The sequence below is a fragment of the Vipera ursinii genome (genome assembly GCF_947247035.1).
Source record: "Vipera ursinii genome assembly, chromosome: 2".
NCBI classification, from domain to species: Eukaryota; Metazoa; Chordata; class Lepidosauria; order Squamata; family Viperidae; genus Vipera; species Vipera ursinii.
This window is the reverse complement of record NC_139513.1, coordinates 82,175,541-82,189,103: the sequence shown is the minus strand read 5'-3', so window position 1 is coordinate 82,189,103 and position 13,563 is coordinate 82,175,541. Positions and strand designations below refer to the sequence as shown.

At 38.3% G+C, this 13,563-nt stretch overlaps 1 protein-coding gene across 1 annotated transcript in view; it reads right to left on the bottom strand.

The window, feature by feature from the left end:
* The window catches only part of CAMK2A (calcium/calmodulin dependent protein kinase II alpha), a gene marked incomplete at its 5' end in the record, with an annotated part of 163,740 nt that overhangs the window by 25,494 nt on the left and 124,683 nt on the right, over positions 1 to 13,563 (bottom strand). The window contains 4 exons of the mRNA XM_083351103.1: positions 1,473 to 1,515; positions 6,743 to 6,826; positions 7,761 to 7,883; positions 11,218 to 11,312. Of these exons, the coding sequence (XP_083207229.1) occupies positions 1,473 to 1,515; positions 6,743 to 6,826; positions 7,761 to 7,883; positions 11,218 to 11,312 (345 nt within the window). The remainder of the gene's footprint in view (positions 1 to 1,472; positions 1,516 to 6,742; positions 6,827 to 7,760; positions 7,884 to 11,217; positions 11,313 to 13,563) is intronic.

Here is a 13,563-nt window from a genome sequence, read left to right as displayed (position 1 = left end):
ACCTTTGGGGCTTTATTTATTTCTGCTTTCTTGGTAAGATCTGATAGGGTCAGAATGTTCTAGATTCTATTCCTCAGCCAATGTCATTTGATGGGACCCAGAGTACATTCCATCTGTCACCACCTCCATTCTGTGGACCAGCATCCCTCCCGAGATTCAGTTGACCCAGCTCTATCTGGCTTTTGAAAGGCAGTAACCTCAATTCTTTCCCCAGGCTTTGAGTTATGGACTGACATGATCCCATTGTATGAATCTTTCCAAGAATCTTATGGCCTTATGTTTTTGCATTTTGTTTTTATTATTTCTTTTCTGTGTTATTTTATAAATATTTATTGCTGTTTATTGAGGATGTATACTGCTCTGAGTCATGTGCTTAGTGGACAGCTATATAAATCATATAATCACAATGGAAGAAATCATTTTAGACCACCTCTTCTATGGCATCAACATACCCAACTTTGCCTACACAGAACGCATGAAGATGGAATAAGAGGGAGGATGTTACTCTCAGAGTGAAACACTTAAAGTTATCCTTGGTCTGCCTCAGCTGTGGTTGGATGATGAGATACAGGCAATGGTATGCAGATATGTCCTTTGGAAATGATCAGTTGATGTTCCTCAAGCTACATTGATGAGCTGTTAATCCAAGGGAGTTTACATTTATCACACTCTGTGAATTGGGGCCTAAGCTATAATTAATTACAGCAGCTTTTCAGCTTTAAGTGAAGAAAATGGTATGGGGGTGGGTTATTTAGGGAAAAATTATTTGTATTGTTTAGGAATACTAGACTGCATAAAAGAATCTTTCTTTCACAAAATCAGGGCTTTTTTTCTCATAGAACGCTCAGAACGGAGTTCCGGCACCTTTTTTGGATAGAACCTTGTAGGGTAGGCAAGGCGGGTTGTATGACATGTGTGAGTTCCGGCACCTTTTTCTTTTACAAAAAAAGCACTGCACAAAATAATAAGGAATTAATCTTAAGAAGCCAATATCTTCAGTACTACCTCCTGCAGAGCTATAGAATGTGCAGACTGTATTAAAGCTCCTCATGGATTCTTCTGCCAAGAAAGAAAGAAACTCTTTCTTTACTTTCCACATTCAAACTGGCACATTTATGGGCATTTTTAAAGTATAGTAAGGGAAATAGGTGATCAGATCTTCATTTCCTAGTTTGGTGGTACATTTAAGCCACAGTCCAAGAATATACATACTGTAACATAAGATCTTCAGAGCTTTCTCCTCAGGTCACCACCACTGAGTATGGGTTACAACATAAATTGAAATGTTTTCTTTCTCTTCTCTTTCTTGTTTGAACATTTCAACATACATGAAAAAAAGTCATTTGGGGATCACATGAAAATGTCCAAACCTGCTTGTGAAAGTCTTAATGCAGCAACCAGCCATATTTTCTAACCAAAGTTAGTAGTCAATAAGTGAGAAAGTAGCAAGTAAATAGAGTTGGGTTGCCTACCAGAAAAATTACGGGTCGCTAGCATTGTAGTGAGGATTGCACCCTGGAACACACAAAAGACAAAAAGAAAAAAAAGGGAAAACAGGACATAATGTTGGATTCAGAATCAGGAGTATCCTTCCCCCCACCCCCACTCTAATGTCTCATTTTTCTTAAAAACATCTCACGGAAAATGGAGCTGGCTGAGCTACAAGGGGAATATACCTTTGGCCCTGTTTCAGGGCAGGATGAATATAGTTCAAGGAAGATATTAATAGAAACAGCAAACAGTTTGCAGAAATCAAGTCACTGGGTATTAGCCCAGGGATTTTTAATTGCAAGTTTCTGAATGGTGGATACAGAGTTTATTATAGCCACCTTATATAGAGATTAAAAAGCTTTCCTTCCAATGTTTATGTAACTCCATTCTTCACTAAACAAGTAACACTTGAGCTCTGATGGGACCAGACTAACTGATAAATGTCTTGCTGTATTAAAGAGGATTTCCTACAGTATCTTAAGTGTAATCTCAAATATGCCATCTATCTTTGAGACATTCAACAGATTAAAATTCTTCTGATGCATCAGTCATTTGTCTCAGGTCATAGAACAGAATAAATTATCCTAATGAACAACCAACCAACCACCCTTCTATATTTGGTGTTGTGCTAGAATGCAAGATTACACTATAATGCCCCAAACTCATTCTACTTTCAGCATTAAAGACAAAAGCATTTGGGCATGCCAACAAAGACTCATCTGTAACATATATTTCTCCTATTTAGCAGCTCTAAATAAAAGCTACTACAATTACCACTACTATACTATTACCACACAGAGCTCTCAAGCATATTGTCCCATAGAAGTAAAAGAATGACCAGTCTCATCACATCCATTTGATAGGGGAAGACTTCAATGCATTACTGAAGTAACATATCCAGAGCCATTCCGGATATGTAGGTCAATAAAATAATATAGGTGCCTGATTTGCTGTAGCCCAACATTATATTTTAAGGTCACTTACTTCCTGTTAGCAGGAAGTATCCATTTTTAATAGGAAAAGGAAACATTCCACATTTGTTTGATGTAGAATTCCGAGTAATTCGTTTAGCATTTATAGAAAAAAAGCAAGATATACTTGCACCGAATAAAACTGAATTAGCATAAGAATGCAACATTTACATCTCTGTGTTTTATTCTAGCTATGGATAGATTTGAAATGTCTATCAAAATATAATTTGGGGGCATAGGGTAAAAAGGTCAAATGGAGCTGTGTCTTTACCCATTACTGTCTGTCTTCTCTTCTCTTCTGTTGAGCATTTCTTTTAATCTCGCATTACTGTATTTTCATTGTTTATTTTATTGTTTTCATCAGGACCCACCCCAAACCACGTCTTAGGAAGACAAAAACTCTTGGAGTCAGTTCTAGTCCAAAAGGAATCTTTACTAGGACATGCTTGGTTGTGGGAATACAAGACAGGACTTAGTATTGTTCGAAAGGTTTCCTTGGTCTTTGAAATAACCTAAGGCAGGCTGAATCCACATATGCTCCTCCTTCCTCGGGAGATGGCAGAATCCATATGGGGGGGGGATAATGTTTTCTTTATTATTTATCATTTTTTTTATTTTTTCTTTGTTTTTTTTTTTTTTTTTTTTTTTATTTTTATTTATTTTTTTTTTTTTTATTTATTTTCTTTTTCTTTGTTATTTTTTCAATTTTTTTTTTTTTTTTTTTTTTTTTTTTTATTGAAAAGTTTTATAAAATACAATTTTCCTTTAAAAAAACCCCCCTTCCCCCTCCCTCCTCCCCTCCCTACCTCCCCCCTACCCCCTCCCCCTCCTCCCTCCCCTACCTCCCCCCCTCCACTTCCCCTCCTCCCCCCTCCCCCCCCCCCACTTCCCAGAGCAAAATACAAGGTATATATCTAAAAGGCAATCATAAACAATCATATACTAACAATTATAAACTCTAAAATCCATCACTCTCTAGCTTGTATATAGTAAACCAATCCTTAATAATACTAAATATATATAAAAAACTAAAATAAAAGAAAACTAGCATCATTCCCATCTATGTTCTTCCACAATTCACTATTACCTTAACATATTCTCATTTGCACATTAATAAATAGTTCTTACACAAATTAACCCACATTAACCCACAAAACTTTCTTCCTCTTCCTCTGTAGTAAGTTATCCATTAATTCCAAATTAAAAAAAAAAAATCTATTACCATACATAGCATCCCAAAACTTTTTTTTTTTAAAAAAAAACACAACTACCACTTAACTATAAATATTTTGTGGAAGTTCCATAGATTTCTACTGGTCTTATTTTTTTTCCTTTTTTGAGCGTTTTAAGGCAGCACGCGTCACCCTCTGTTCTCTAAGATCATCCAAAAGAGTTGCAGCTTGAACTCCTCCTGTACCCTTCTCGTCTATCTGTGCATCTTCATCCTCATGATGTTCTCCTTCTCCAGATCCCTCTGCAGCTTCCAGAAGTGTTGATGGGGTTACTTTCAAGACATTATTATAAAAATCATGCGCTTGCTTCACATTACTCAAACAGTACCTTTTGCCATCATACATGAAGCTCAACCCAGCTGGGATCTCCCATCTGAACCTTATATCTCTTTGCTTGAGCTCTTGCACAAGAAATATAAAATCCTTCCTTCTCTTTAAAATCTTTGGAGGAATTTCTTTTAGAACCAAAACTTGTTGACCAGCAATCACAACTTTGGTATCGTAGGCAGCTTGTATAACTTCATCTCTAATTTCCCTTTTTACAAAATAAACCACCACATCTCTAGGCAACTTTCTCTGTTTAGCAATCCACGAATTCACACGGAACACTTTGTCCATACCTTGTTTTAATTCAGATGCTGGATGGTTCAATACTCCCTCAAAAGCCTCAGAAACCAGCTGCTTTAAATCTTCCTTAATATTCTCTTTTAGGCCTCTAATTCTCACAGCAAACTGCATCTGGTAAAATTGGGCCAAGCTCTGTTCACTGTCGATTTTGTCTTTTAAATCTTCAATTTCCAATACTTTTGCTTCTAATAAAGCATTCTTTTGAATCAAATCTTGCACTTGATCATCCAGCACCTCCACACATTTAGCAACTTTTTGCACTGAGGACAAAATGTCTACCTTCATTTCTCTAAGTTTCTGTTCCATCCTTTCTTCCATTCTCTGCTCCAATTTCTCCAATTTCTCCTCCATCTGTAGAAATTTAACACCCATTGACTCCAAAATTAACTGGGTATGTTTTTCAAGATCCTTCGATGTCAATACATCAGGAGAATGCAACGCCTGCAGCAATGATTGTTGTTGCACCGGAGAATTTCCAGCACTCCGAAAAGTTCTAGGGGGAGGTTTAGCCGCCATCTTTTACTTACAATTGTGACGCACTTTCACTTTAAGTTTTAAGCAAAGTCCATCAAGCTTGAGAGTAAAATAAAATCTTCTTCATCTCTTCATCTTTCCCTCTTGTACTGCTCTGCCTGCTCTTTCCCTTTCATAGTCTCTCCTTCAAGCAGGGATGGTCGCAGACGCCTGGCTCTGCTCCATGAAGTCCGGAGCAGAGACGCTAGCCAGCTGGGAGCAGCCCAGGCTACGGGGGAGTTCAATCCTTCAGCCGCCCAAGCTCCAAGCTCAGGCGGCCCCGGAGAACTCAACCCCCACCTGGGGGCTCACCCCCTCCTCTTCTCCCGAGGAGGGGGCTTCAGATTCGCCCGAACAGCTGATCGGCGCTGTTTCGGGCGAAAAAACACCAGCTGAGCCGCGGGCAGCCCGGGAAGGCTCCCTCCGTCGCCGCGGAGCCACCGGAAGTCCGGGGGGGGGGATAATGTTTTAAACGTACATTTATGAATGTGATATAAATGGATTCTGACAGTTTTACTATTTAGTTATTTTTACACTTCTTTTCATTTCTGCATTTTTATACTTATAAGCCGCCTAGAGTAGCCCCACAGCAAGATAGACAGAAAATGGATTTAACAAATAATCATAATAATAATCCAGTGACATACCTCTAATACCATCAAACCATCAACACCTGTCTATCTCAAGTCCTTGGGAAGGAATCAATAGGTGGATAAAAATGCTAAATCCAGTCTGAATATCTGGCTAACTGTGTGACAATCCACAGTTTCTCAATATCTCAATCAAGTGTATGAGCTAGTGAGAAATTACATTAGAACAGAATAATAATAAGTTTATTGTCACATTGAATGCACACTAATCGGCATACATTAAAATGAAATTTCGTTGCATACAGCTCTCAAAGGGTCACCACCTCCAATATACACTGCATAAATTAGCAGAATCAACAGATTTATGTATTAAAAGCCAACACAGATCACTATTTATTACTTAGCCAGTAATTTTGTTAGTGTCCAGCCCAAAGGCAAGAAATTTGCAAAAGTTTGTAGAACGTATGAGTAGAGATAATCCAAGAAAACATTGAATCTAGAAACTGATAATGATATTACAGCTAAGACTCCTAATTGAAACTTTTCCTACCCACAGTAGCACATAGCTGAGTGAAAAGTGGTCTAAAAATTGCAAACGCAGACCTTTGAAATTTGCAACTTGTTTGAATTCCACTAAATATCAGTTTTCAGAAATCTCTCAAGAAGCCAATATGGTTACTTTTAAGATTTTAAAGGTTTCAGATTAATAAGTTCATTTCCTGACTAGTGATCTAAAGCAGTTTAATAACATCACCCAGGCATAGTTGATGTAATATAAAGTCTGCCCTTTATTTTAGCAAAACAGTGGTCTAGAAAACCTTTAAATCTCTATAAATTTTTCACCCAGTGCGGAAATAACTAAATGTTAGCTTTTCAAATTCAGATGAATGAGATCACTTGGGTCATCTTTTGAGAGAACCACAGTGAAACTCATGATGATTTCAACTTTCAACTAATGGCCGTAGCATTAATACTGTCTGTCTATACTTGGAAGATGTCTATCTTATGTAAAGTAACTAATTTAGTTATGCAGAAAAATGTAATCCAGTCTAAACCGTTCTTTTGTCTGTCTTTTCCTCTTTGGTGATTTTTTTTTTTGTGTGTGTGTGTGGAAAGAATGTGAGCACAAGTATGAGAAAATATAGAAAAATTACCCATTACAGGTGATGTCATCTGGATCTGTAGAATATAAATAGAGACCTGCAAGCAGCCTAATCTGGATCCAGGTCTTGAAAGATATGAAACATGAACATGGGGAACAAATGAAAATGGAAACTTCCAATTAAGTAAACAGGGAAGCACCAAGTCCTATAATTACCTTTAGCTTTCTTCTGGCATTGAATTTCTTCAAGCAATCCACGGTCTCCTGTCTGTGCATGCAAGAAGCCACAGTGGAACGGTGCTAAAAGATATAAAGAAAGCATGCTTAGAAATGAAAATGAATGCAAAATCCTTGATTATTTTAAAAAGCTGGGCTTATGTTGGAAGCCATATTTCCTTGTGTGATTGTAAATATGATCTATGAATCAGGATTGCCTTCTGTTCTTCAATTCTATACTGTTGTTGTATCTGAAAGCTATTTCAACCTGGCTTTTCTGCATGGACTAAAATATATTGCTGATATAAAGTAAGCAGTGATTAAGTATTGAAGGACCCTCCCCTGCCTCTACGAAGACAGCCTATTGCAGAATGCTACTCCCCATTAATGTTGCAAAAAGATTCAACATTTAGCCCAATTAGATTTCATTTTTCTTTTTTTCTCTTTTTTAAAAAAAGGAGCAACGGAATATCATCTTGACTGATCTCCTGTGCTTTTCACAATTTTCTGCATAGTTTTGCATATTCTCTACTAGGCAGGTATAATTTTTTCTCCCAATAATAACATTTGGAGGTTGCTGACTTTTGGTGGTCAAGAGCCATACTTGTTCCTTCAGCATGACAAGAACAAATGGTGGGGGAAGTTCAAAATAAAGAGGTAGATGGGGTTAGGGCAAAAATGAAATTTAAGAAATTAATTTTAAATTAAATTGAAATGGCACTCAACCTGATCATTGCTTCTTCCGGGTTTAAAAAAGTTCCTTTCTGTAATCTGAAGCACTACCATTTTTATTTATTCAATTTAAACCCTGTGTCAACTGGGTAGTTCAGAGAGCGACTTTCTCAGGAATTCTAAAGGAAACTTGAAAGGTTTTGGAGGACTTGAATGAAAGGATTTAGAAGGCCCTGGGTTTTGATGTTGCAGACCCCCACTTTAAAACAGGGGAGCACTGTCACCTGGAGATTATTATCAAAATCCAAGCAGCTACTAAGAGAAGCACAATTCACTATGCACTTACTGATATCCATGGATGCTTCAGAGCTTCTGCTGCTGTGATACGTTTGGATGGGTTGATTGTTAACATTTTATTGATGAGGTCTTTTGCTTCAGGAGTAACGGTGTCCCACTCAGGAGAAGGAAACTGCAAGTACAAGAAGATAAAACTTCTCATTCTCTCTTCTGCAGGAGAGAATTAAGACACAATATATTTCTCTGAGACAGTAATTGTAACAAAAGCCCAAAATGATTTGGAGTCCAGGTATTAAGTACGTATTTTGTATGCACATATTGTCAAAGAAAAGAACGTGCCCCCCAGATGTATGTATTTTTATTTAATTACCTTGTGTTTTTGTTGTTCTTTATTTTTTGTCATTATTTTAAAAGCAATACAAACAAATTAAAAGTTCATGTCATGTATGTGTCCTAACTTGAAATTTTGCTGAGTAGGGGGAAATAAGTACAACTGTTAAATGCAGTACAAAAAGATTTATTTATATTTCATATTTCTCAACTGCCCATCTCCATTTTGCCTATTCACCCATTTCAAGATGAATTTATTAGGGTTTTTTTTAAAAAAACTAATAAAGGTGTTAGGTGGATCAACTTTGCAGAGGTTCAATCATGCATTACTGCAGGAGGGACCATAGGAATTACAGGCAAACATTTTTAGAGGTTCTCAGGAAGTTTGGAAGTTCAATCAGAAAACTGTAGCCTAGAACTAAATTACGTAAAGCTTTGAAGATAACCTATATGTGTGTTAGTATGTGTGCATGCACACTTTTGAGTCAGTTTTTTTTTACTCCTGGTGACTACATGGACAGGTTTGTGCAGTATATTCTAGACTAGACAGAAATAACAGATCCACACAGAGTGTGTTGCTCTATTTAAATCTGGTAGTTATCACCCTGGCCAGCTATTACTCACTATCTTCAGAAAGATAAAGAGTTAATATACCAAACATGGTTGGTATATTCCCTGGAGTTCATCAAAGGTACATCTGGCCTTGTTTTAATTTGGAAAATCAAAGAGTGATTCAGGTCTAGAATAGGGACCTCAAGTTGAGCACTTCTCTCTGGTCTGAATCCAGTTTCAAAAAATTATTTTATTTATTTAATTGAATTTTTATACTGCCCTTCTCCCGAAGGACTCAGGGCGGTGTACAGGGCAATAAAAGTAGTACATACAAAAGTTAAAAGTAAGATTAAATTAATTTAGCCCTAACAATAAATAGTTAAAAATACCCCAAACCCTTAGACCAGGCCGGCCTGTTCAAATAAGTAGGTTTTCAGATCATGGTGGAAAGAGCAAAGGTCAGGAGCTCAACCGGTAATTGATTCCAAAGGGCTGGCGTGCCCACAGAGAATGCTCTCCCCCTGGGGGCCGCCAGCTGACACTCTCTGACCGAAGGCACCCTGAGGAGGCCCTCTCTGTGGGAGTGCACAGGACAAAGTGAAGATGACGCCGGCAGCAGGTGATCCCGTAAGTAATCTGGACCCATGCTATTTAGGGCTTTATAGGTAATCACCAGCACCTTGAATCTCACCCGGAGGACAACTGGAAGCCAATGCAGCTCGCGGAGAAGAGGTGTTACATGGGAGTATCGGGAGACCCCCATCACAACTCGCGTGGCCGCATTCTGCACCAGCTGAAGCCTCTGAGTGGTTCTCAAGGGCAGCCCCATGTACAGAGCATTGCAGTAGTCTATACAAGATGTCACGAGCACATGAGTGACTGTACGCGGTCCAGATAGGGTTGCAATTGGCGCACCAGGCGAACCTGGGCAAAAGCCCCCCATGTCACAGCTCCTACATTGTCTTCCAAACTGAGCTGTGAGCCCAGGAGGACACCCAAGCTGCGAGCCCTATCTACGGGGGGTAATTATCCCTCATCCAGCCCATTAATAACTGCAGGAAGGCATTCAGGAGAGCCATTCCATTTCCTAAATACATCAAGGAGAAGAGTATCATCAACATACTATAGTATCCAGCTCCAACTCTCATTTATTTCCTTCCAGCTACTTCTAGATGTTGAACAGCATAAGATATATAACATAGTTCTGGAAGATACAGCTTCCATTTTGAGGATGCAGCATTATCTAAAATCTATTGGAGAGAGATAGCAATTGGTCCACTGCAAAGTTGTGCTTCCTGTTCCCAAATTTCTCAGATGATGTAGAGGATATCAAAACAGATGATGTCAATGAGAACCAATGGAGTCATGCTCCATCTCTTGATCCCTAGATAAAAATCATCATCAGGCAGTCCAAAGCTACCTTAAGCCCACCCTCAAAGCAGTTTGATATGGGATAAGATAATTTATGCAGATTCTCAGTCTTCCAGGTCATGGTTGTCCCAAAGGTGTTTTTCAAAAGGCAGCTGGAGTTTCTTTCTTTTTTCCTTAAAAATGTTTCACTTCTCATCCAAGAAGCTTCTTCAGTTCTGATTCAACTGTGGGGAATGGAAAGATTTATATTCTTTGTGGTCATCTGGTTGTTAGCAGTCTGAGAGTCATTGAGGCCACTTGGGGGTTTATCTGTACCCTCAGGGTCATCTGAATCAGAGTGCACATGGGTGTGGAACCTTCTTGGGACTGCTGAAAGGATTGTGTTGTAGACAAGAGATAGTTGGTGTTGTATTCTTTCCCCTCTGTTGAAAGAGGACTGTTCAATTTTAGCATAGATGGTCACTCTTCAAAAGGTCATTACTTTGAAGATAGCAAAATCCACATTCTGGACAGAGAGGAGCATTGGTTTGAAAGAGGGGTCAAAGAGGCCATTTTATCAACCTAAAGTCCCCCCCAAAAAGAAAGAAAACTCCCCACAGAGTCAGCAGATTTGTTTGATACAGAGATGCCACAGGAAAGAAAAATCACACCAACTCATGCAGTGAGATCATGTTCCAGCAGATGCTCCATTGTTCACAAACTCTCCTTGTTGCAACTCCATCTTTACTATAATTTTATGCATCCCCTTTTATTGATTCAATAAAAACAGTCACTTTTATTTTTCTATTGTTCTGTAGTTATTTTACTCATATTGTAGGAGTTTAAATTGGCATTTGTTCTATGTAAGCTGTTGAGGATGGTGGAGAGAAATATGTTAAGTAAATATACAAGGCTCATCTTTCTTCGCCATATAAAATAGTCTGAGAGGAAGATTAATCTGACATAGCTCTATGATTTCCAAGTCTTGCTGAATTATGTCTTTCAGTATCTCTCTCCATTGGTCATATTTGCTAGAACTGGATGAAACTGATGTTAAACAGCACTTCAGAACCATGGTTTATCAGTCCCAATTACTCAAGTGTGGATATGAACATAGTCTCACCCCGAGTCCAACATATTAATTGCAACATTAGATAGATATTTAGATTGGTTTCCAATATGGTGGTGCACAAATAAAGCAAGTGAGAAAAAGTTATTCAACAAAAAATTAAGGTGGGAGAGAGAAGAAGATTATGAAAGGGAGGATCGCTTACATCATAGGCTCCAGCTTTGATCTGCTGATATAATCGGTGTTGATCCTCATCCCAGAAAGGAGGATACCCAACCAGTAGAATGTAGAGAATAACTCCTGTGTGTTCAGAGGGAACATTGTTACATAAGCTAGTGGAAAGTAATTGATTGACACAGGAGATCTGAATTGGCCTACACAGTGAGCAAGAGAAAAAAAATAAGATGAGTCAACAGCTAGATATCTTCCTGTATTGTCAACATTATCTCGATGTTGTATAAAAAGGTTACTTCTTAACTGAAATGTCAAGGATTCAGGCATAAGTGTGAGCTCTTTGAGGTTCAGTCTGAATCATCAGTATCATCATACTGTATGCCTGAAAACAAGGCCGGCAAATTCCTTATGAAAATTTTTTAAAATATCTCTAGTGTTGGCATTTCTCTGAATGATAGCAGTGGCTGCATTTATCCACCTGGTGGAAGGAATAATTAGATATAGTTCTACAAATAGATACAGGTAGACCTCAGCTTATGACCACAGTTGGCAGCAGAATTTCCAATGCTAAGCAAGGTGGCTATTAAGGGACTTGGGCCTGATTTTACAACCTTTTACTATCTTTTTTTGCCATGGTTGTTAAGCAAAACACTGCTGTAGTTACGTGAATCACATGATTAGGTAAATGGTTTCACCCATTGACTTTATTAGTCGGAAGCCAACTGAGAAGGTTGCAAATGGCCATTACGTGGCCCTGGGAGAGTCATAAATACATGCAGGTCCCCAAGTGCCCAAATTTTCATCATGTGACTATGGGGATACTGCAATGGTCATAAGTGCGAGGACTGGTCATAAGCCCCTTTTTCAATGCCATGCTAATCTTGCAGACTAAGAAAAAAAATTGTTGTAAGTCACTAAGCAAATGGTTGTAAATCGAGGTTTACCTGTGGCAGGTTTACTATCAATTTACTACTATCGATGGAGAATTCAAAGAATGTTTTAAAGTCCTTCAGCTTTAAGCATGTAGAGCCCATTGTTTGAGACAAAGCTGAGTTGAACCTTTGAAAGCAATGATCTTCTGACAATGATCATTATATTTTTGTAATAAGTATCCAAGTGGGGTTGGATATCAGTAGAGGAGGAATTTATCTCCAGTGCATAAGCTCTCAGTGTACATACAAACGGTAAGTGATAAATCATGATCATAATCAAAAAATGCAATCCTCATAAATCATGGTACAAACTCAGCGATAGTCATTAGGATACTAAATAAGCAGACAACATAAATCATAATAGGATACTAAATAAAGGCAATCAACATAAATCATGAGATAGAAACAACAAAATTTTAGTCATAAGAAGCTAAGGAAATAGGTAATAGGGAAAGATGAAAAGATGAGAAGGATAATCAACTCATTAAAAAAAAATCTGCAGCATGAAAGCACTTAAATGTTTTTATTATGAATGGCATTGTAAAAAGGTGTTAAATTATGAATGGGACGACTTTTGTTCCTAGCATCTATCAGAATGGGAGGAAAATAACAAGGAACAATTCTCTCTTTGCTAAAATTTATTAGGAATAAGGTTGCCTGTAAAAACACCAGACTTCTGGCAAATAAATTTTATTTATTTATTTATTTATTTATTTATTTATTTATTTATTTATTTATTTATTTATTTATTTATTTATTTATTTATTTTTGTAGGACCCGGTGGCTCAGTGGGTTGGGATGCTGAGCTTGTCAATCAGAAGGTCGGCAGTTTGGCAGGTCGAATCCCGAGTGTCGCGTAACAGAGTGAGCGCCTGTTACTCGTCCCAGCTTCTGCCAACCTAGCAGTTCGGAAGCACGTAAAAATGCAAGTAGAAAAATAGGGACCACTACGGTGGGAAGGTAACAGCGTTCCATGTGCCTTTGGTGTCTAGTCATGCCGGACACATGAACACAGAGACGTCCTCGGACAAGCGCTGGCTCTTCGGCTTTGAAACAGAGATGAGCACCGGCCCCTAGAGTCGGAAACGACTAGCATGCATGTGCGGGGGAACCTTTACCTTTATAGGCAATTTAAACCACTAGATTCTGGCTTCCTTCCCTGCTTCCTTTCAGTGTTATAGAAAGGAGGGAAATCCAGTCTGTCCTTATAATTTGTTTACATAATGGCTACATTTGGAATCTGAATATTTCCTCATGTTTTGCTCCGCTATGGAAATAGGGCTGCTGGAATAAATTATTTGATTTTGACAAGGATTTATTACAATAAGTCAATGCTAGGAATCAGGAATAGTCACCCTGTGCTGGAGAAAGCGAGCCTTAATGGCCTTGTGAAGCATTAATAATGGTCTTCATCCAATATTTTAAAAGGGATCTGTGGGAGATCC